The sequence below is a fragment of the Microcebus murinus genome, chromosome 18, assembly GCF_040939455.1.
Source record: "Microcebus murinus isolate Inina chromosome 18, M.murinus_Inina_mat1.0, whole genome shotgun sequence".
NCBI lineage: Eukaryota > Metazoa > Chordata > Mammalia > Primates > Cheirogaleidae > Microcebus > Microcebus murinus.
In genome coordinates, this window is record NC_134121.1 from 46,469,090 (window position 1) to 46,493,755 (window position 24,666).

The 24,666-nt window shown below is 44.0% G+C and overlaps 1 protein-coding gene across 1 annotated transcript in view; it reads right to left on the bottom strand.

The window, feature by feature from the left end:
• Positions 1-12,463: 12,463 nt before the first annotated feature.
• LOC105883598 (leucine-rich repeat-containing protein 37B) overlaps positions 12,464-24,666 on the bottom strand; it is a 50,468-nt gene continuing 38,265 nt past the window's right edge. Inside the window, exons 11-18 of the mRNA XM_075993918.1 lie at positions 23,722-23,840; positions 21,659-21,797; positions 19,996-20,299; positions 19,528-19,632; positions 14,262-14,314; positions 12,885-12,936; positions 12,667-12,803; positions 12,464-12,560 (exon numbers count right to left, since the gene is read on the bottom strand). Of these exons, the coding sequence (XP_075850033.1) occupies positions 12,464-12,560; positions 12,667-12,803; positions 12,885-12,936; positions 14,262-14,314; positions 19,528-19,632; positions 19,996-20,299; positions 21,659-21,797; positions 23,722-23,840 (1,006 nt within the window). The remainder of the gene's footprint in view (positions 12,561-12,666; positions 12,804-12,884; positions 12,937-14,261; positions 14,315-19,527; positions 19,633-19,995; positions 20,300-21,658; positions 21,798-23,721; positions 23,841-24,666) is intronic.

Here is a 24,666-nt window from a genome sequence, read left to right on the forward strand (position 1 = left end):
ATGGTTCCTTGCCCCGACTATCCCCGCCCTCCTGAGCCTGGTTACTTCTGGGGAGCAGGCTTTTAGTGGAATCTTCTCGTGCTTCTTGTGCTTGTCTCCATGTCTCCTGCATTCTCCTTCTATTTTAGACACTGTCTACTGCATTCCTAGTAACCACAGTCCACTCTCGAGGTTATGTCATGATTTCTAGTAAATTAATAATGTTTACAGAATTGTGACTGTGTAAATATTGTTCACCATAGAGCTTAATGATGTACTCTGATTAGGGCTGTTTCCTTCCTTCCTGGTGTTTAATGTCTTCTGCCATGATCTCATCCTCATTCCCTTCCATACCTCTGGCACCAAAGTTGGGCCTGTGCCCTCAACGCCCTCTCTGTGTTCTGTCCTCATGTGCTTGAGTTACCTCCTAGGGCTGTCACATACTGTCATTCTGGACCTTCCTCTCACTGCTTCCTGGGTTGGGCCTTTATTTCCCAGCTCCCCTCTCTTCTTGCTTAATTTACCCTCTCTTTGCAGGAACACATCATCAGTTAAGAATCCCTTTCTAATATTAATAATTTTTTAAAAATAATAGTTTTTGGACTTCCTCATTATAGCATTTGTATTTTTAATGTTCATTAATTGAAAAAATACATAAGGACTAAAAATTACCATGAAGACACACTGCTTTTAAGTGAATTTGTGTGTTATTTACCATAATAGCACTTAATAAACATGTGAAAAACTGTTAAGAGTCTGGGCTGAAGGGTTAGTTCAATCTAGCTTCAATCTTTGATCCTCCATTCCTCATCTCACCCCTTTGCCTTGTTTTATTTTTGGGGATGAGCCTCCTGCACTCAGTGGGATTATGCTGAGATTGAGTCAGTGGTTTAAGACCCAACTCCAAGAGGTACGTGTGGCCATGGTTGGCCAATCAGCATCTCCTCTTCCCTGATCCAGGGTTCAAGCCGGCCAATCAGAGGCCTTTTTAGGGATGGCTTTTCTATGAGCTATTTCTTCCACAGCAGTGTAGAGTTGGAATGGCCACCTTTACAGCCTCCCAAGGCTGAAGCCATCACAGAGGAAAGCAGATGAGGAGAGGATAACATTTGAGCCATGGATGCAGCCAGCTGTAAACTCTTAGGCTTTCCTGTTATACGAGCTGATATAGCATATACCATTTTTTGTTTAAGCATGTTTTAGTTGGATTTCTTTCACATGGAACACAAAGAGCTCAAACTAATATATCATCTTTTTGGGTATGGGCAAGTTATCTCTCCCCCAGCCTCAGTTTCTTTTTCTTTTAGTTGGGGAGAATTAGATCCACCTCACAGGTAGCTGTATGATTTAAATAACATGTATATATGCTCAATATATAATCACTACTAGTGACATAATAACTATATTTGGGGGAGACAGGATTTATTTGCTCTGCAAGTAGTGCTTAGGGCACATGTACATTCAGAGGCCCCTGCTGTAACCGCCCCTCCAAGGATCTATAGCCACAGGTTGGAAATCACTGCTCCAGAGGTTGCCAGTTGAGCAGAGTAACTTTATTCTCCTGTCCCCATTTGGTCTGTATGTAATCTTCTTTAAGAGTGGGGGAACACAGTTCCCCCACCCCATTCCCTCCTTAACTGGCCTGGTACACAGGTTACTTCCAAGCAGGATCCCCGTCCTGTCATACCAATTCTCAAATGTGCTCAGGAGCCAGGTGCTCCCAAGTTGTGCTTTCTACAGAACACTTATTTCTGTTAGAGAACTAGAAAGAACCTTGCCAACAGGAACTATGGCTGCTGTTTATTCATGTGGAATAAAATCATAATGATCCACACACATTTCCCAGAAAAAGCAAAACAAAACAAAAAAAACACCTGTCAACTAGTGCATGACAGCCGGTGGAGTTTTTTCTTTAACGTTCTCTTGCTGCTTACTAATTCACTGCGTCACCAATGATCTCTGTAAGAGCAGAGAGATAAACAATATTTAAGTTGTGAAAAAATTAAATGTGAAATCATAATAGCTATTAGTTAATTTTGTTTTAGGCATATTACAAAGTAATTTCCTGGGAACCACTCTGCAGTACTGTGACCCCATATGGGGATTCTTTTTTTTTTTTTTTTTTTTGAGACAGAGTCTCACTCTGTTGCCCAGGCTAGAGTGAGTGCTGTGGCATCAGCCTAGCTCACAGCAACCTCAATCTCCTGGGCTCAAGCGATCCTATGGCCTCAGCCTCCCAAGTAGCTGGGACTACAGGCATGCGCCACCATGCCCGGCTAATTTTTTCTATATATTTTTAGTTGTCCAATTAATTTGTTTCTATTTTTAGTAGAGATGGGGTCCTGCTCTTGCTCAGGCTGGTTTCGAACTCCTAACCTTGAATGATCCTCCCGCCTTGGCCTCCCAGAGTGCTAGGATTACAAGCATGAGCCACCAGGCTGGGCCCATAAGGGGATTCTTAATTCCCAATTTTTTTTTTTTTTTTTTTTTTTTGAGATAGAGTCTCACTCTGTTGCCCGGGCTAGAGTGCTGTAGCGTCAGCCTAGCTCACAGCAACCTCAAACTCCTGGGCTAAAGCAATCCTTCTGCCTCAGCCTCCCGAGTAGCTGGGACTATAGGCATGCACGACCATGCCCGGCTAATTTTTTCTATATATTTTTAGTTGTCCAATTAATTTCTTTCTATTTTTAGTAGAGATGGGGTCCCGCTCTTGCTCAGGCTGGTTTTGAACTCCTGACCTTGAATGATCCTTCTACCTATGCCTCCCAGAGTGCTAGAATTACAGGCGTGAGCCACCATGCCTGGCCCCCAATTTTTTTTTTAAATTTTTTTCTTAAATGCCGAGTACGAACACATGATATAAAATCTAAAAGGTACGAAAGGTATATGGCACTGCAGCCTCCCAGCTGGCTTCCCTGAAGGCAACCATGATTACCACTTCCTTTTGTGGCCTTCCAGAGACACCTTAAACCAGCACTGTCCAACACAGCTGTAGTGATGAAAAGACTGTACCGTGCTGTCCGATAGCCGGCAGCCACCTGTGGCTATTGAGCACTTGGAATGTGGCTAACGTGACTTAGGAGCTGACTTTAAAGAGTATTTAATTTGCATTTAAAGTTATATTTATATTGAAATAGCCATGTGTGGCTAGTGGCTACTCTGTTGGACCATGCAGGACAGTGGCACACTGTACACACCTCACTACATCTTGCTTTGTCCCCTTAATGCCTATATATATATCTTGGAGATAGATTGTTCCAGTCTGCCTCATTATGTGAAACTTATGCGTAATATCCTATTGTAGCCGGGCGCGGTGGCTCACGCCTGTAATCCTAGCTCTCTGGGAGGCCGAGGCGGGCGGATTGCTCGAGGTCAGGAGTTCGAAATCAGCCTGAGCAAGAGTGAGACCCCGTCTCTACTATAAATAAATAGAAAGAAATTAATTGGCCAACTAATATATACAAAAAATTAGCCAGGCATGGTGGCGAATGCCTGTAGTCCCAGCTACTTGAGAGGCTGAGGCAGGAGGATCCCTTGAGCCCAGGAGTTTGAGGTTGCTGTGAGCTAGGCTGATGCCACGGCACTCACTCTAGCCTAGGCAACAGAGCGAGACTCTGTCTCAAAAAAAAAAAAAAATATCCTATTGTAGTCTATGACGGTAATCCCTTATCCACCTTGGAGAGGCGAGGCTCATCACTTCTTAAAACAAGCTCTAAAATCTTCCACATACCATAACCAAGACACCTTGAAACAACCCTGGGCTCCCCACGCCTCTGCTCTTTTTAGCCAGGGCCTGAGATAGCTTGACACTAAATAATCCCTTTTGGGGACTGGGGGAAACAATTTACCATGAGTCACTGCCCTAAAATACATTCTCCACCCATGTGGCTTGTGTCTGGAATTCAATGGTGAAGGGGGAATTCTTTGGGGTGAATCGCAGCTCTAATGGCGCAAAGTCTCCTGGGAAAGGCAGCAATTAAGGTAGAACATCTGGGCTCATCTTGCTTTTGCCCTGATGAGAGGGGCCAAGGTGCTTTGTGGAGCAGCAGGGGCTCTGATGGCGAAACTCAGTTCTTAAAATTGTCCATACACCCATGTGGATCCCTCACTAGGTCTGTGCCTTAGTCAGCCTTCCTCTTAGGGTATTTCAGATGATAAGAATCTTTCCAGTTGTAAATGGTCCCTAGAGAAAGAAATTTCACTACCTGTTTTGGTGTTTGGCCCTGTAGATGCTCTTTTTTCTAGAGGTGCCTCTAGGGAGACAGTAGATACAGGATTTGGTGTCAGACCTGGGGATAGATCCCAGCTCCAAATGGCATAGTCTCTTTACAGTTCAGGGGTGAATACTTAGCACTATGTGCTGACTTGTAGGAAGTTAGTCTATATTTCATAAGGAATCATGTGGGAGGATGAAGGAACAGTCTAAAACACACCCAGTCATCCCTAATGGCAGGCTTGGTGCTAGGCATGGGGGGAAGGGAGCAGCGCTGTATTGAGAGGAAGGAAATGTGATTCCTGCCTTGTCAGAGTCCCTGACCAGTGGAGACTTGTGCTGGAGTCTTCACAGGGACAGATACTACCTTTCGCTACCCTACAGTTCCAGGTAACCACTGCAAGGGGGGACTCAGACTGTGTAACCACCAAAGCAGTGCTGGTCACACACTGGGATAGATAAAATTATTGGCTCTGATTCCTAACCCCTCCCTGCATCCACCACTTGCCATGGTCTAATTGTGGGTGGAGGGTATTTTCCTGTCCCCAGGTTTTGGGCTTGCCTATGTGTCTTGCTTTGGCTCACGAGATGAAGCAGAAGCAAAAGTGTGCCAGTTCTGTGCCCTGGCTTGAACCCTTAAGCATTTCTGCAGGCCCTCGAGCACTTCCACGTTCACCATGAAAAGAGCATCTCTTGGGTAGCTGCCTCTTCAGCCTGGGCTGCAGAAAGAGCACATGTGGGACAGAGCTGCCCAGCTGATTTGCAGGCCAGCAGGGAGAAGCAGAGCCGACCAGCCAGCACAGCACTAAAGCCTAACTACACGAGGCCAACCTGCACACCCGCAAGGATCGTCACTCCAACCCACTGAGTTCTGGAATGGTTTATGACATAGCATTGCTGTGGCAACAATATGAAGCAATATGAACACCTGCCCTAATAGGTTACAGGCTCAGCAGCTACCATAGAGACCCAGCACAGCAGTGGGTTAAATAAGAAGTTTATTGAGCTGTCATGTCATAATCCACTGTGTCAGGGACCTAGGCTCCTTTTATCTTCCTTGGGCATGGCCCTCATCCTCAGGAAGCCTTCCCCATTGTTCACAGGTTAAAGGCTTCATTTCCTTCAGCCCTGCAAGCCCAAACATTCCACAGGGTGGTGCCAACCCCTTTCCAGCATCACCCTCTAATATTGCAGTCCCCAATCCCATGGCCTACTGGGAACCAGGCCTTGAGCAAGCAAAGGTTTATCTGTATCTATAGCCGCTCCCCATCACTCACATCACTGCATGAGCTCCGCCTTCCTCACCCACCTCCATCCATGGAAAAATTGTCTTCCATGAAACTGATCCCTGGTGCTAAAAAGGTTGGGGACTGCTGCTCTAACACCTAAAGCCCCACCTCTAATGGGTTCCCACTTCTGCTTCAGACCTCAGTGTTTTTCCTCTTCTTGAATGGGGGTGTCCCTCTCCCCACATCCTCCAGGCCTCACCAGCAACTCACTCTCACCAGGACATCAGGAGCCAGAGCTGGGCAAGCCTGGTGCTCTCCAGGGAGTGAGAGGCCCTGACCTCCAGGGAGGGGGTGGTGGTGGCGGGGCCACTGAGCAGACTAGGCTAGTCTTCCTCCCACTGCTCCCCGCCTCCCCTACCCTCACCTTCCTGCTGACCTCCAGGCAGAGAACCTCACTGGCCCTCACCTTCTCTGTCATACTGCAGTAGTTTAGTGAGCATAGAAAGGCTTGTTCAAATAGGTCCCCTGGTCTAAGTGACTGACTTGGGGGCAGACATGGGAGTTGGAAGGGAGGTGTGAGATCAGCCATTTAAATAAGTATCCTAGTGATGTCTGATGATAGAGATCCATATACTGTATTTTCAGATATTGTATTTCTCTGTGGATACCTTTTCTCTGTCAGCCCTTTTAAATGGGGGGTATATTTTCTCTGATATTGTATGGCCTGCAGACCACCCAGCCTTCAGTCCAGTGAGAACTTTCCAGAACAAACTACAGATCAATCCCAGGCATTTCTCCAATCACCTCTGGGGCTGACTGCATATCAGCTGCTGCCCAGCTGGAATGACACCCTTCTCTGATTCAGCTCAGTCTCCACCATGTTATTACCGCCCCCCTTCTTTCACAAAGCCTTGGATACTCACAAGCCTACCCAAAAGGGGATACCTCCAAATGCAAGTGCAGGTCCTCACACACCTGGATGTGGAGCTGTGCTGCAGAGTCAGTTGGCTCTCCGTGCTCGTTTTCACCCCTTTCTATGCAGGTGCTGGAAGGCCGGAACTACGCTGCAAGGCTCCCTTGCTACAGGGCGCTGCTGAGAAAGTGTACTCATGGCAAAGTGAGGAGGTGGAAAGGAGGTAGAAATCATTCTTTGCTCCTCTGTTGCAGCAGATGTCCAGGCTATAGTGGCCAGCAGGACTCCATGGTCCCCTAACTCATTGCCAACCTGGAGACCGGGGGCTGCAGTGGCCTCAGCAGTGGTTTCCCCAAGTTTCCTGACTCCTTTGATTCTCTAGAAGCCAGCTGTGGTAAAACAACCCACCCCAACTCCATTACCTCTAGCCCCTCAAATGATGAGCACAAGTTGCAGTATCTAGAGTGGCTTCTGTTTCCCTGTGTGTGGCAGTGTGACACAGTAAGAAATATATAGTTGATCCCTGCCTCCAGTTCCTGACACAAAGCTCCTAAAACCCTTGCAATTTCCTGACCGAGAGGGGTGCTAGGAGCATCTTTTGTTCCAACACTTGGTCCTTGACCCTGGTTCCTGACACAGAGCTCTTTAAATCCCCTGGAATTTTCTGGGTGATAGGAGCATCTTTTGTTCTAATGAGGTGACTCATGGTGGGCTCTTAGATGGGGCTGGTCACCAGAAAGACCAAGTCATGTCTAGAAGTTTGGGACCTTCAGCCTTACCCCCCCCCCATCCTCTGGGAGGGGAGAGAGGCTGGAGATTGAGTTAATAATCCATCATGCCTACATGACAAAGCCTCCATAAAAATCCCTCAAAGACAGGGTTTGGAGAGCTTCTGGGTTGCCGAACATATCCATGTGGCATGGGGGTGGTGTACCCCCAAATCCATGAGGACCTCTCCAGACCTCACCCCATGCGTTTCTTCATCTTCTGGGTGTTCATTTCTAGTCTTTAAAATATCCTTTGTAACAAATTTGCAATGGTAAGTAAACTGTTTTCCTGGATCCTATGAACCTTTTTGGCAAATGATAGAACCTCCAGTTTATAGCCAGTTGGTCAGAAGCACAGGTGACATACTAGACGTTTTTTTTTTTTTTTTTTTTTGAGACAGAGTCTCACTTTGTTGCCCAGGCTAGAGTGAGTGCCGTGGCGTCAGCCTAGCTCACAGCAACCTCAAACTCCTGGGCTCGAGCGATCCTTCTGTCTCAGCCTCCCGAGTAGCTGGGACTACAGGCATGCGCCACCATGCCTGGCTAATTTTTTTTAATATATATATATCAGTTGGCCAATTAATTTCTTTCTATTTATAGTAGAGACAGGGTCTCGCTCTTGCTCAGGCTGGTTTTGAACTCCTGACCTTGAGCAATCCGCCCGCCTCGGCCTCCCAAGAGCTAGGATTACAGGCGTGAGCCACAGTGACCGGCCTTTTTTTTTTTTTTTGAGACAGAGTCTGTTGTCCGGGCTAGAGTGCCGTGGCGTCAGCCTAGCCCACAGCAACCTCAAACTCCTGGGCTCAAGCGATCCTGCTGCCGCAGCCTCCCGAGTAGCTGGGACTACAGGCATGCGCGACCATGCTCGGCTAGTTTTTTCTATGTATTTTTAGTTGACCAATTAATTTGTTTCTATTTTTTAGTAGAGACAGGGTCTCGCTCTTGCTCAGCTAGTCTCAAACTCCTGAGCTCAAACAATCCTCCCACCTCTGCCTCCCAGAGTGCTAGGATTACAGGCATGAGCCACCGCGCCTGGCCCTAGACTTTTGACTGACATCTGAAGAGGGGGCAGTTTTGTGGGACTGAACCCTTAGCCTGTGGGGTCTGACGCTAACGCTGATAGTGTCAGAATTGGATTGTACAATGCACAGTCGATGTCCACAGAATATTGGAGAATTGCTTCGTATGGGGACCGCCCCCCCCCAATCTGGTATCAGAAGTGAAGTACTAAGAATGAGAGTAGTAGAGAAAAACAGTTCAATTTTTTTAGACAGAGTCTCATTCTGTTGCCCTGGCTAGACTGCCGTGGCATTAGCCTAGCTCACAGCAACCTCAAGCGCCTGGGCTCAAGCAATCCTGCTGCCTCAGCCTCCTGAATAGCTGGGACTACAGGCATGCACCACCATGCCCGGCTAATTTTTTCGGTATATTTTAGTTGGCCAATTAATTTCTTTCTAATTTTAGTAGAGACAGGGTCTAACTCTTGCTCAGGCTGGTTTTGAATTCCTGACCTTGAGCAATCCGCCTGCCTCGGCCTCCCAGAGTGCTAGGGTTAGAGGCATGAGCCACCGCACCCGGCCCAGTTTGCTTTTTCATGTGCAGGTAAATCTATCTATCTATCTATCTATCTATCTATCTATCTATCTATCTATCTATCTATCTATCAATCATCTATCTAGATATCTATCTATCTATCTATCTATCTATTGAGACAGAGTCTCACTTTGTTGCCCAGGCTAGAGTGAGTGCCATGATATCAGCCTAGCTCACAGCAACCTCAATCTCCTGGGCTCAAGCAATCCTACTGCCTCATCTGGGACTACAGGCATGCACTACCATGCCCGGCTAATTTTTTGTATATATATTTTTAGTTGGTCATCAATTTCTTTCTATTTTTAGTAGAGACGGGGTCTAACTCAGGCTGGTTTTGAACTCCTAACTTTGAGCAATCCGCCCACCTCGGCCTCCCAGAGTGCTAGGCTTACAGATGTGAGCCACCACAACAGGACTATGCAAGTAGTTTTAAAATATGTCCACAAGCTGTTTCTTCAAAAGGTGAAGACTATATCCCCTCCTCTTGAATGTGGGCTGCATTTAGTAACTGACCTCTAACTATCCGTGTTGTGTGGCAGATGTGATGCTGTGTGTCTTCTGAAGCTGGGTCATGAAAAGGACAACTTCTGCCTGGCACTGGCTCTGTCTCTTAGATCACTCACTGTGGAGGACACCAGCCATCATGCTGTGAGGACCTTCCATCAAGTAGCGTGTGCACAGGCTCCGTGGGGAGGAACCGAGGCCTCTGACAACTCGCCAGTGTGAGAGTGAGTGAACCTCCCAGAGGTGGATCCTCCAGCGCAAGTTCCACCTTCTTCATGGACTCTCCCCAGGTCACCTAACCTTCCCTCCTCTGAACTGCTACCTTCCTTCTCTGTATTATTATCGCTGTAATCATGCATTGCCTCATTTCATCATCTTTCAAAAAATACCTCACATTTCTCTGAGAGGTTTCATCAGAATCAGTGAGGAATTTTCATTCATTTAGTAGCTGTTGGCCTTGTGTCCACCTCTCCCTGTCACTCAGGTCTCCCTTGGGAGCTGGCCTTCAGAGCTGTGGCTTGCCCACCAGTAAAAATGGAGATGGGCATGTTTCATACCACCTGACCTGGGCACCCCTTCCCCTTCTAGGCTATAGCCAGGGATGTGCACCTGGCCCAAGGAGAGGCAGCTTATCCACAGGCTGGCCAAGGGAAGATGCTGGGCTCAGGCCAATTCTGCCCAATGTAGGACAAGCTGGGCAAAGCAGAATCTCACTCTTGGTAGTTTTAATTTAGAAATATGGTAGGGCAGCATTGGAGACTAATAAGCATTGTACAAGTTTGAGATACTGTTACATAAAAACTATCTGAGCCTCACATTGTGTACCAACTTTGAAATAATGTAAATATGCAAAAATAGGAAGCTGGAGCTGCCTGGAATCCTGGTCTGGATGTTGGGAATCCTAGAAGTACAAGATCTCTAGTCTTGTTTTACTGTCAGCTTTCTGTTTATCTTTAGCACTCATTAAAAAATCAACACTCCATCCCATTATAGAGTTTGAACTGGCATGTGGAGTTTCCATTCTTTTCTTTTTTTTTTTAATTTTTTTTTTCTACTATTTTTGCTTTCAGTAAAGCAGGATGAGTTTCCATTCTTGTGACTTAAGCATGTAACTAAAGAGCTAGGTACTGTACATGGCCTATAGCTGGTGCCCAGTAACAGTAGCAGCCATCACACTCACCATCAGTATTGTTGTTATTATTGTTATTGACTCTTGGACGGCAATCATGGGTTCTACTTCTCTGTCTCCCTATACCCTACAGCACAGAAGCCTAATGGTTAAGAGGCTTGGGAGTCTAACAGTCTAAACGTTAAAACCCTACTTCGTAGTATTGGATGTGTGGCCTATGTTTTTGGAGCCATTTCTTTATCTGTCAAATGATGATGGTCCCATGGATTGTTGGGCTAAATGATATAAGGCTATAAAATGCCTAACCTAGGGCTTGGCACCAAGTAAGCAAATTGTAACTGGTGGCTGCTGCTGCTGCTGCTGCTTCTGCTTCCTATAATTATTACTAATTAGTCTTCTGCTTTAAATTCGGTAAATGTTTTTTTGTTGAGATAGGGTCTTGCTCTGTCTCGTGGGCTAGAGTGCAGTGGCATCATCATAGCTCACTGCAACCTCAAACTCCTAGGCTCAAGTCATCCTCCTGCCCGAGCCTCCCCAGTAGCTGCAACTATAGGTACATACCACCATGCCCAGCTAATTTTTCTATTTTTTGTAGAGACAGGGTCTCACTATGTTGCCACAGCTGGTCTTGAACTCCTGGCCTCAAGTGATCCTCCTGCCTCGGCCTCTCAAAGAGCTGGGATTACAGGCATCAGCTACCTTGCCTGGCCTTCAGTAAATGTTTGATGGCTCACTGAAGTCAACACACAGAGAAAGACGCTTGTTTCTCATTCTTAGTAAGGAACTTTGGGAGGTCACTGGGGCAGGCATCAAGACAACAGGTGTGTCTCTTGCCCAGCACTGGTGAATGGATCGGCCAGGTGGGGAACTGAGGGCCGTTCACTTTGCCAGACCCCTCACCAGCAAACATGCTGGGCTGCTCCCCAGCTGGACAGCTGGGGCCTCTGGGGGTTGCTGTGCTGTTCTTCTGTGGTGTGCACAGCTCTTCATCTGTTATCATGGAACTGCCAGCATTCATTCGGTTAGGTAGACGGCCAATTCTTGTTCATTCAGATTTTCTTTTCCTCACTAATGTGCTTAACTCTCACCGACTTAGTAAATGTGATTTATTAATGACTTTTTAAAGGTGGAGCAGAGGAACCCTTGCATCTTCTGCAGAGTTGCACTTGTGTCATCACTTGGAACAAGGCAGCCATGGATCTGCAGTGGGTGAGGCAGGAAGCGTGTGGATTTGGTGCTGGATGGTGCCAGGGGTGCGGGAGGGTCAGGGGTGTCCAGGCAGAACGTGTGAGTGGAAAAGCAGCCTCTCCAACACATTTTCTGTGATAAAGGCCAGAGGAGGGCTGTCTTGTGAAATTACTGTTCTCACACATTCTTCTTCACCTTACCCGCCCCCCAGCACCTTCCTGCTAGCTATCCAAGGGTTGGGATTTTTAAAAGGAAAAAATAAACAAATAATCAATGCAAAATTTCCAGCTTCAAAGGGTGGAGACCTCCCTACCAAAACAGGACACACATTCACACAAGAGTTTGAGGGCTTGGGAAGAAAGACAGGACTTAGTCCTCAGTGCCGGGAGGCTCAGTGATCCAGACATTCTGGCAACCCCATTGACCCTATGAGAGGGACCAGAAGGTGGACGACCCCCTGTGGGCAGGAGGCCAAGTATGTCGTAAATGACTGGTTCTTGTTAACCAGGGCAGAGAGCCCCAGAATAACTGTATTTGATTTAAAAATCAACCTCCCGCCCAAGGATGATATGTTTTCAGGTTCCTGGAGACTGATTAGACTGGGAAAAAAGGTGGGGAAGCCCTGTGAGTCCTCTGTCCACACCGCCCTTGTGGGAGTGTTGCCCAGCACCAGGGATTCTGGCCTCAGTCCTGTTTTTCTTTCCTATGGCCTTTGTTACCTGCAGATAAATATTTAACTAGTTACATTTTAATTTCTTACCATAAGGGTAGAATTGGCAATGGATATATTTTATTAGGAGAAAAATAAATCTCTTACTAGTAATGCTCAGAAGCCATATATAATATATAGAAAATGTATTCACAGGCAGCCTGAGGTGGGCTTGGTTACTATTCTTCCTCCTCATCCTCCTCTGGTTACTATCCTTCCTCCTCATCCTCCTCTGGTTACTATCCTTCCTCCTCATCCTCCTCTGGCGGGTTCTCACTTTCCTCAGCTTCAGTAGCCGACTCCATCGGTGTGGTCACCACAACTTCAGAGAGCTCCCTGGGATAGGAAGACAATGGCAAGGTTTCTACTCTTGAAAGGAGCAATAAAATTTTTCATCATCCCTCATTTTAGATACGATTCTAAATTGTCCCCAGCCATTTACCCAGCATCCTTGTTGAAAATCTCCTCCTCATCGGAAGACTCCTTGTCGTGCAGCTGATCTGCCATGTTTTTCTGGCGTGTGGCATTGAGAGGTCTGTACATATCCCTAAGCCAAAGTGGCCACCTGAACCACCCCTCCTAGAAAAGAGACAGGGAAGTATTGGTTCTGCATTTCCCCTGCTTTCTCTGGCCATAGGAATGAATCCTCTTCAAATTTACCTGGGTCCCACTTTGCGATGAGCTTCTTCTATGCAGAAATCCAAAAAAGCCCCTTTGGAGAAACACACAAGACAATTAGTGATTCTTGCCATTTTCCAGAGCTCTCACAATGTTACATCTCTGGTTTTATTAAGACTAAACATGTACCTCGGTCCATAATCACAGTGAACAACATCACTACAGACCTGGAATCCTGAAAATCATTCCATGTGTGCTGGATTCCAGAAGTTCTCCATGTCTGTCCAAGAGGGCCCCACAGTGTCACTGGGGAGACCTTTGTGTGTGGCTTGGCATGGAGCATAGAAGGATTTTCAGTCCCACTCACCCCCCTTGGCCAAGTGCTCTTGTGCAGGAACAAAGCGTACAACCATATAGGGCAGAAATATTTTTCTCTCTCCAGAAGCATTTTACATCAGTCCCTTTCCACCTTAGTCCCAGATGCAGCATTTGCTGGGGAGTGAGGGATAAAGTACTTCTATTTTCCTAGAAGCTTTGTCCTATAAGTTGAGTCACATCAAGCAAATGCCTGGGTCTAACTAGCAAAGTTATCTGTCTTACAGATTTTCATACTGCAGGCTGTCACTGGGGAGTGAGCTGTAAAATCAGTTTAAAGGACAAAATATTCTTTTTGAATATGAACAGAATGGAAACAAATCAGAGTGCATTGTTTTAGAAACTACTTATGTCTACACAGCATATGTGTATTGATTTGTGATATAAAATGTAGCTCACGGTCCAAATAGAGTATAAGCAATGGAGAAGCTCCTGGCTGGAAAGGGACCACTCCCTTTCTGAAACTTACTAGCAGTGTCACCACAGGTCTCTTTCTCTGTCTCTGTTTCCTTTTTACAAAAGGAAGAGACAAACTATTGTCTAAGGTCTCTCCTAGTTAAAATTCTATGAAGTTGAGATAAAAGGAATAGAGAGTAGAGTCTCAAAAACCAGTAGGATGAGAAGGTAGGTTTTCCTGGCACTCTAGAGGGAGGATTCATATCTTCCACCTTCCATCAGCCTTGAAGGAGACTGGCTCCCTTGCCCCCATATCATGTGGCCTTCTCTATCTCTTCCCAGAGCCTATGAAAAGGCCTCCGGGCCTGGCCTGATGCCCACCACCAGCAGGGACAGACACAACCACAACCCCCCCCCCCTTCCCTTGAAGGACTGGTGACAGCAGATGCGTCCTTGCCAGTCCTGTCCAACTCAGCTTTGGCTGGGGAGCTAATTTTGCCGGAGCCAGGCAAAGAACTAGGGTAAGTAAGTATTTGTCCTGCTTCTGGCAGTTTCCTCACTGTAAAATGGAGGGATTGAAATAGATGAGTTCTGAGTTCTCCTCTAGTTCTAAAATTCTAATTTAAAAATTGCTAAACCAATATTTACCTCCTCGAGGATCCTTCTGAATCTCCCTGTGATGCTCTTCTGTGAGAATAAATCTGTTTTGGAAAAAAACGATCATGATTATCCATCGTAATGGCCACTATCTCCAAATCTTTGTTCATTCCTTTTAAGTCTTATCTACCCAGTGGGGTAACTTCTTTTGATTTATTTATTTATTTAATAAAGAAGGGTCTCACTCTGTTGCCCTGGCCAGAGTACAGTAGCATGATCATAGCTCACTGCAACCTCAAACTCCCAGGCTCCAGTGATCCTCTTGCCTCAGCCTCCAAGTTGCTAGGACTACAGGTACATGCCACGATGCCTGGCTAATTTTTCTATTTTTGGTAGAGATGGGGTCTCGCGCTTGCTCAGGCTGGTCTTAAACTCCTGGCCTCAAGCAGTCCTCCTGCCTCAGCCTTCCAGAGTGCTAGGATTACAGGCATGAACCGCCACTGCTCCTGGTTGGAAGATAGGAATTCTATCCTGTTTAATGTTTCTTTGACTCTTTCCTTGGGATCTGCAAGGGACTGGTTCCTGGACCCATCCTCCCTCCAGTACCAAAATACAAGGATGCTCAAATCCCTATATAAAATGGTATAATATTTGTACATAACCTATGTACATCCTCCTGTATACTTTAAATCATCTATAGGTTACTTATAATATGTAATACAATGTAAATGCTATGTTATTACACCCTATTTTTTATTTTATTTTATTTTATTTTATTCACTCAAAATATTTTGATCCACTGGTTGGTTGAATTTGCAGATGTGGAACCCAACAATGTAGAGGGCCAACTGTGTCTAGCTTGGGGTCTTATATGCAGTTGGCACTTAATACATTTTATTGACTGTTTTAGATAGCAAATAATTCCTGATAAAAACTCTTAAAAGTAGAAAAAAAAAAGGAAACATCCTTAACTTGATCAAAGTATTTACCACAAACCTAAACAAGAGCATTGTTTTAAAGTCAAGAACAAGAGTAGGATGCCTGTAATTATTGCTACTATTCATCATTGTCCAGGAGGTCCTGATCAATGGAATAAGAAAAATAAACGGGTTGTAAGCATTGGAAAGGAAGAGACAAAAGTATCTTTGTTTGCATATGAAATGACAGACAACCTAAAAAGCCCAAGAGAATCAACTTTTTATTGGAAGTATATGAAAATTCAGTAAGGTGGTTCTATATAAAATCAAGAGATCAGCACACAAACCTCAACAGCTTTCCTATGTACCACCAATAACTAATTAGAAAATGGAAGAAAGATCCCATTTACAAACACAATAGAAATGTATAAAATATTTAGGAACAGAGATACAAAGATCTTTTACCCAACAAGAGATGTAAGATCTACATGATGCAAACATGAAAGCTCTTCTGAAGGACATTGAACAAATGAATACACGCCATGAGATACCATGTTCCCAGAATGATGTAAAGATATCAATTCTCAAATTAGTCTACAAATTTAATGTGATCCTCTTCCAATCCCATGATAGTTTTTTACAAAAATTGGCCAGCTAACGTTTGGTAGACAAAATATGCAAGAATAGCTATGAAATGTATGAAAAAAATAAGACCAAAGAGAAGGAGCTTGCCAAATATTTAACTCAAAATATGTCACAAAGCAACTGGAATTAAGTAGTATAATGCTGGTACTGGTATAGAAAGACAACTGGATCAGTGGAAGAGAACAGATTTCAGATATAGATGGTATTTTAGATCAGTGATGAAAGAATGAATCATTCAATAAAAATTATTTTAAAACAATTGGATTTTCATGTAGGAGAATAAAAGATCCTCTACCTCAACCATACTAGAAAACAAATAATAAAACAAATTCCATATGGGTTAAAAAATTTAAATAATACAATGTCATCAAAGTACTAGGAGAAAATATCAGAGAGTATCTTCATTCTGTGGGTTTGATGAAGGCCTCCTTCCCAAGCCCCACACCAGGTAAGCCGTGGGGTGAGGGCCGCTGATGGGATGACTCAGACTATAATCACACCTGCTCGTCATAGCCTTCGTGTCCTCTTTTCCACTGGATTTTTTGTCTTTTTCTTGTTGATTTATAACACTCTATTTATATTAAATATATGAATCCTTTCAAAGGTCTTCATTGTATTTCAATGTTTCAAATACTTCCCCGTGTTTTTGTCTTTAAGGAGGCGGAAGGGAACAGTGGTAATAAAGAATGCAGGCTTTGCAGTCAGCGGAACCTGGGCTCTGTGTTTGGCTTTGCTACTGGGGCCTTAAGTTGATCTCCATCTGTACAAGAAGATGATGGTATCTTCCTAACAGGATCGTGAGGATTAAACCAGACAGTATGTGGAAAACTCTCCATCCCATGCTTGGCCTTCCTCAGGGCTAAGTTTGCCAGTGGTCTCACAAACCAGGTGGTCAAATCCACCAAAGGTTTCTGCCTGCACTATCAGGCATAGAAAGCTCCTTTTCATCACATGATTATAAAAATATTGCTTCTATTTTCTTTCTAATACTTTTCTTTTTTTACATGTACTGAAATATGTTTAAGGTGAGAAATAGGGATCTGCCATTACTTGTCACCCAAATAGTTAGGCAGAACTGTTCTATTACTATTTATTCATTTTCTTCCACTGATTAGAATATTAAAAGGTGACATTTCAAAAGTCTTAGGAACACATGGATTGTCTGTTGCCAGACTCCACATGCTAATTCAAATAAATATTAGGTTGCATTATTCCTCATTGTGGAATTAACATAATGCCACATCCCTCTTCCTGTAAATGCCTTGTCTACTAAAGGAAAAACACTGCATGCTACCTTATCCTCAAAAAGCTTATCATCTAAGTGGGGTGAGGAAATAATGAAAAGATATAAACACAAATATAATGTTAAACTGTACATAGAAACTAAAAGCAGTAGAAGAGTTTATAGGAATTTCAGAAGAAAAAGCAAAAGGCCACATGCCACCTGGAGATGATGCAGAGGGTACTGTCTGTGTAATGGCCAGGGACTGTCTTCCTGAGGCCTTGACAAACTGACCCCATGCTGGTCCCTGCTTCCTGGGCTCTGAAATCAGACTCTGTCCTCACCAAGAGAGAATTCACTTCTTCCTTTGGGAGCAGTCTCACCATACCAATATCACAAGACTGACCAAAATCAGAATTCCAGATTATGCCTTGTCAATGAGAAATACATCTGCTCCAAAGACAAACTCTCTGTAGACAGAGGCCTCCGTGGCACACTCAAGTGCACTCAGAAAGCTACTCGGTGAAAACGGAATTAGAACAAAAGGAATCAGCTGAATCCAGAGTTTAACGGAAAGGGCTGAAGTGGCCGGATGCGCCCATCTCCCCCTAGGCACAGTCTCAGCAGTGGGCCTGACCCCACGTCTGCCACCTGAGGCTGTGGGTACTCTCGTGCGATGTTAGGATGGACACTGCCCACCCTGGTCTCTTCTTCACCTTTTCTATGCTTTCACTACTGATCAGCCTCCTGCAGAGAGACATGTTTTTCTTTAGGTAAGTTAATACAGGTTGAGTATCCCTAATCTGAAAATCTGCAATCCAAAATGCTCCAAGGTCTGAAATTTTTGGGCACCAACATGACACTCCCAGGAAATGCTCACTGGAACATTTTGTATTTCAGATTTTCAGATTAGGGATGCTCAGCTGGTAAGTATAATGCAAATATTTAAAAATTTGAAAAATCTGATATCTGAAACATTTCTGGGCCTGAGCATCAAGATAAGGCCCCTCAACCTGTACATTCCACCAGGTTCTGCTCCTGTCTCATGGAGCAGGGAGCCATTGGTCCTTACAGCTCTGCTCTGTTTCATGTGCTGACCCAGGGGTTTCTCTATGGGTAGACGTCTTTAAAAAAATTGTTTGCCACATTTTTAAGTTCTCAGGGAAGGGGAAATGCTTCACCTCTAAGAAATGGTGACAAATCTCACAGAGGGAGTGGGCCCAGGAGGGCCAGAGTATTCAGGGAAGGCATCGTGAAGAAAGATGAACTTGAGTTGGCTTTTGACAGATTCACAGGATTTCCACGGGCAGAGTGAAATAAGAGAATTTTAGATGGGCAGAGGCATAGACGAAAGCAGGGATGGGAATGGTGTGACTGGGGTATGGTGTGGGGCTGCTTTGGCTGGAATGGAGGGCTGCCACGACAGTAGAAAAGGTAAATTAAGTAAGGTAAATTAGGTTGGTTGAGTCATGATTGTCAGCTTATTAAACCACTCTTTTAATATGCTATCACCTACCTGTTGTGAAAAGTAATAGATGATTATGAAATTGAACAGGTAATTGAACAGCAATTGAAAAGGTAAACAGAAGCAAGCTCTAGGAAGGAGCCACTGTTAATATGACACACCTCAGAGTAGCTGGATGCAGGGTTTAACTGGACCTATTTAGACAATGCCTTACACACTGGAGGAGGATGCTACCTGAATCTAACGAATCTACAAGATGACACTTCTATCTTTGACTGTGTCCTTTCTACCCAGGGTGATGACAGCTCCGTGAGGGAGAAGATAATACACCTCTTGTGGGCCGGGCGCTGTGGCTCACGCCTGTAATCCTAGCTCTTGGGAGGCCGAGGCGGGTGGATTGCTCAAGGTCAGGAGTTCAAAACCAGCCTGAGCAAGAGCGAGACCCCGTCTCTACTATAAATAGAAAGAAATTAATTGGCCAACTGATATATATATATAAAAAATTAGCCGGGCATGGTGGCGCATGCCTGTAGTCCCAGCTACTCGGGAGGCTGAGGCAGAAGGATCACTCAAGCCCAGGAGTTTGAGGTTGCTGTGAGCTAGGCTGACGCCACGGCACTCACTCTAGCCTGGACAACAAAGCGAGACTCTGTCTCAAAAAAAAAAAAAAAAAAAAAAAAATACACCTCTTGTCATTTTAGCAACAAAGAAAAAAATCAGCGGTAGAATGAGAGTGATTGGTGAATACATCAAATAGTCAATATAGTTTTGGGTTGGAAAAATTTTGCTATCATATCAACTTTCACTTTCTTAAACCTAACTTCTCAAAATAGTGTAATGGTTTGTTAACTTGGTTTCAATCCACAGAGATCTCCTGGGAGTGGGGTTACTTTAAAAATCCTTGGTATATACTTTGCGATAAAAGAACAAAGCAATTCTCAGTCTTAGTGATTGAAGAGGAATGTCAAGTAATCGTAGGTAGGAAAGTAGATTTGATTTTCAATTCATGAGCTCTGAATCTATTATAAAGGATGCATTCTGGAAACCTGAATTAATTGTTGTCCTTACCTCAATGAGACAGAAAATTATAATCAAAATCATCACTACTACAGTCACAGATATTGCCAAGATGAGTTTGTTGTTATAGCCATATCCTGGAACTTCTTTAGTGAGCTAAGAAAAAAGGAAAGAACAATTAAAAAAACAAAACAAAAAACAAAGAGATGGAAAGGATGAAAGCTAACTATTCAAACCCCCATTCTTCCAAGTAAGTAGCTTACAGGTTCTTCAAGAACATACCAAATCTAATGTGTTACATAATCTTATTATTAAGCATTTTGTTCTACAATTTCTTTACCTTGAGTGTTAGGTCGGCTTTATTCCCTAAATGAGCAAAGTGGGAAATCACTGTCATGGCCAAAATTACATGGCCAAGACAAAATATGGACTTGTCTACCTGGGTCTTGCTGCATGGGTGTTTTCATGGCCTATCCTCAATGATGGAAAAGTCCATCCTGTTTCTGCAGTTGTCCTCACCTCACTGGACTCCTGCTCTTTCTGTTCGCTCTGGGCTTCTGTGCTCTCGTTGATATAGTTCTCCGTTTTCCATTGATCCGTGTCCCATTCTGCCTTGGATACTTTTACTTCTTGCTGCTCACTGAGAAGCTTCATCAGGAGGCCTGTTCTAGAGATGAGCTTTGCACAGGCCAACTGCACATGGCTCTCAGAACAGTCCATTTTCAAAGTCCGGATGACGTGAGCAATGAGCCTTCGCACGTCGTTGCTGGGGATGAGGGATTGTAGCTGCTGGTTTAGCTGAATTTCAAACTGATCACCTGGGGACGAAGGAGTTGGATAAGTCAACCTTTGGGGCATGGGGGTTGAGTCGGTGCCCATGTTGTGGTATTCCCATTGGGTTTCATTGGCTTCTTTAACCGCTGGTATTATGTTGAATGCAGCCCCAGTGGACTCTGCATCGGAAGGATTCTTGTAGGTTGTGCTTTCAGGTAAGGTTTCTTCATGCACAGCAGTGCTATTTACAGAAATGTTTTCTTCAAAAGTATTTCCTTCAGGGAATGTTCTAATGTTTTCTGTGGAAAGGTCTGAAAGAGGAAATAATTCTGGAAAAAGATTCTCCTGAGGACTTAGGTCTCCTAAAGATGAAAAAGGTTCATGTGAAGGAGAATTTATGAGGCTCCTTACTGGAGAGAATGGAGGCCTGTTTGCAAATAACAGTCTTTTGAGCAAACTTTCCTTTTTGACCTCTTGACTTGGTTTGGCCTTGGGTGTTGTTCTATGGGCCACATGGGAATGAGTTTTATGAAAGTGGTATTTTTTTCTGGAATGTATGATTGCCTTAGCAGCCTCCATACTTTTAACTCTAGCATTTGCGTCTTCTAAAACAAAAATGGTGTCACTCAAGTCTTCTGATTTGTTTTTAACCTCAGGTGTGGGTTTCACAGTGGTGGGAGCAGAAGACACGCCCACTGAGTCCTGTTTCAGTAAAGAAGAGACAGCTGTCTTATGCTCCTGTGTGAACGAAGGCTTGGTGTGGAAGGAGATTTCCACAAACTTCCTGGGCCTCTGCACTGCATGAAGCTGTTCCAGTTCACTGGGCACTGGTCTCCCAAGCCTTCTCGCTTCGGCAATTTTCTTTGCAATGGGCCAGGCACTCTGTTTCCTCCTGATTCTCTCCTCTTCTAAGACCTTTTTCCTTATGCCCTTGGGCCCCTTGAGGACTAGCTTCATCCTCTGCTGCCTTTTCCCTATACCCTCAATCTGTGCCAGGCTGCTTTCCTGTGGTTGAATAGTTTCCAATTTGGGGGTAAAGATTTGGCGTTTAAATTTCGGACTGAAAAGGCTAGACTGCATAAGCATAGCAGTTTTTTCTTTCTTTTTAACCTCATCAATTTTGTCTTGAATTTCTGCATCTAACAAATTTTCCAGAAAATAGAGTTTCCTCAGTTTATTTGTATAAGGTGAATTGTTGGATGCAGGTTCAAGAGAGGCGGTTTTTGTATTGTTTTTCAGATGACTCCGGGGCTTGTCTCCATCTTGTATATTTGAAAGAAGCAGTTTAATGAACGGTAATAACGTTGATTCTACATCTTCTAGATTTCCCTCTGAGAAGTAAGGCAATATGTAATTTAGTGCACTAATAACATCGCTTTCATCATTGAAGTCCAGCGGCTCATTCGTGAAGCCTGACAAGCTGATGCCATTTTTATCTGCGGGTGTCTCTGGCTCAATAGTCAGCTCAGTGCTGGTGTGCTGCTTCCGGGCTTGTAATACCTTCATGAGTGTAGATCCTCCTACATTCCCTAGAGATGCTTCTTCAACTGTCAAAAGAGAAGAGACTGTTTTTGATAATGGAGGACTGATGGAATAGCTTTTTGTCAGTCCACAACCATATATCCCACTCAAATAAATGATCAGACACCAAATAGGTGAGTGCCATTTAGAGAGGAGAAAAACTGACCCAAACTTAAACCTATGAAATGGCAACAACAAAAGGGAAAAAGACATCTTTTGAAAAAGTGGCTACCTCCTGAGAACATCTCATAATGTGAAATATAGCAACGCTATTTAGGATTATTCCATTGGTCCCTAACAGACCAGCGCTCATTAAAAGTACACGGCAGAAGCCAAGTGCTCCCCATGAGCCAGCCTCTCTGCGGATCTGCATTCTCAGGCTCCCGTAGCTGGTGCTGTCCTGCCTCACATGCAGAGGGGGCATGCTTGCATTCTTGCTGCCATCTCAGAAGAACAGGACAAAGACAGTCCTGTGAGAGGAGCAAGAGCAGAGGCCACACGCCCACTGCTAAGGGGTCCTCCTCTGGATGCTCCTTCTCCACCTCCCCCACCAGTTCCTCTGCTTGGCCCCCACTGCCAAGTACACTAGCACCCATTATAGGAGGCTCTCCACACAAAAACCACTAGGTTCATCGTGGTTCTTTCCTTAAATTTGGGCAGGGATCTGGGTGGATGTTCAGAGATTTTTAAGTTGCCAGGTGTATGCCTATGTGGAATGTTCAGTAGATCTGAGGATGACAGAAATTTCTGGATAAACATTACTTGAGGTAATTACTTGAGGCAGAAGGGAAAAAACAACTTTTGTCAGATGCCTACTTTGCTTTCATTTCATTTCTGTAATTTCTAGCTTTACTTGGGGAACCATCCAAAGCTTCCTAATGCATGCAGGGCACGTGTACCATGGTGGTATAGGTGGGTGTTTTTCCCCCAAATTAAAAGTTTCTGTGGTGGTGGTGAGGGTCTGAGGAGTAGGTAAGCACTATGAGAAAGGAGGAACATGGGCTGTGGAGAACCCAGAACTGGGGACAGAAGACCTGGCAATAGACTACAGCACTTAATGCCTCTGAACTTGTTTTCCTTCATTTGTAAAACAAGATTTAAAATGTTTGGTCTGCCCACCTCTGGGGGAGAAGGGAATAATATAATAGCATTGGTGAAGAACTGTTTTGGAAAGTGAGTGACACTGTGTTTACATAAGCAGTAAAGAGTTCTTATTGATTATCTGCCCTATGTCACTGGTAGAGACCATATTCAAGTTGTCTGGACATGAAAGCAGTCGCATTTTGGAAGTCATAAAATTAGCTCTAATAAACCTAGTATGAAGAAGAACACTTAAAAGCACTTGAGTGTTTGCTCTGTGGCTAGAAAAGCTTAACATTCAGAACAAGTTCAGAGTTGGACAAGCTAAGAATGGAAAAGCCCTCCATTCTGTTAGAAGAGCCAGGTAGCATTTTCTGGCTATGGAACCTGAAACTCTCAGGCTCCAAATAAAACAGTGTCACTTTTACTCTTTTATAAAATTATAAAAACAAACAAACCAAAACCACATCTACACCTGTCCTATAAGGCAGAGGGCACTTGAGATCTAATGCATCTAAAACCAGTTTACAAACTGTGATGTGCTGTATGGACAAGTTATCGCCAGGGGGCAAAACACCAAGCAAAGAGCACAGTACACAGTGTGTGGCCAATAATGTTATGCCCTTCCCCTTCCATTCCTTCCTACTGGTCCTTTTATGGATGTGGAACAGTTACATTATTAAGTTATGTAATAATAACTGAGAACTTGACTTTCAGCAAGGGAGTGGTTCAGAAACTTAGGGAGTTAAACTCTGAATGAATGAATAAAAATAAAGCAATTATATCATCAGCTTAAAAACTATCAATTAAAAATTACAAAGCAAATAAAATAAAAATTTAAAGAATTATCATCAGGCAATTTAGACTCACGACAATCTGTGGTGTTTGTCAGACATGCATTCTCACAATGCAGCTTCACTGTCTTGCAGACAGCCTCAATATTATTTTTAAATTGGCAGAGGCAGCAGGCCAGATGGCTAGGTAAGATCCTATAAATGGAAACATAGATAATTAAATTAATGTAAAGGGGTTACTCCAGCTGGTAGAAGAGGCAGGCCAAGGCTACCACAGGTGTAGGCAAAAAGGAGTTCTTGAGACACATGGCCTGGTCAGTTGTTGAGTAGGAACCAGATGGCCAATAGGAAGGAGGGCAGAGGTGGGTGAGCATGGCCGTGGGTATGGTATGCCTAGAAAAAAGGTGATAGAGATTAGAGCTGCTAGGAGTGGTAGGTTACACCTGTAATTCTAGTTCCATGGGAGGCTCAGGAGGGAGGACCGTTTAAGCCAGGTGTTCAAGACAAGCCTAGGCAATATAGCAGGAACTTGTCTCTTAAAAAAATAAAAAATTAAAAAAATTAAAAGGGATTAAATGGGATATTGATTTGTAGTTTAATTCAGAAGTTATCTTCTCCCAACTCAAAAGTCTCAATTTGAGTTGAGAGTACATGGGGAAAAGATCGACTTCTAAGAAGAGTCTGAAAAAGCCCCTGACTTCTGAAGTCCCTTTCTCAATTACTGTTGGGAGTGGTAAATATTAGAAATTACTCTGGGCATAAATAACAGCTTAGTTTAATACATATTATGGGTTGAACAATAATGGAGATTGCATTGGCCAAATCCATACAATTTGAGCATTCAAAAGAATAATGCTGATAATAAGGTACCACATAATTACTGTAAAGAAGAATCCATGAATTCACAATGATACTCTAAAAGGGGAGGATCCTTCTTTAATAGAATAATACCAGCTAATAAATGTAGAAGGATGATAGAATTAGAAAAGGGTCATTTTGCAACCACCAACATAATAAGTGA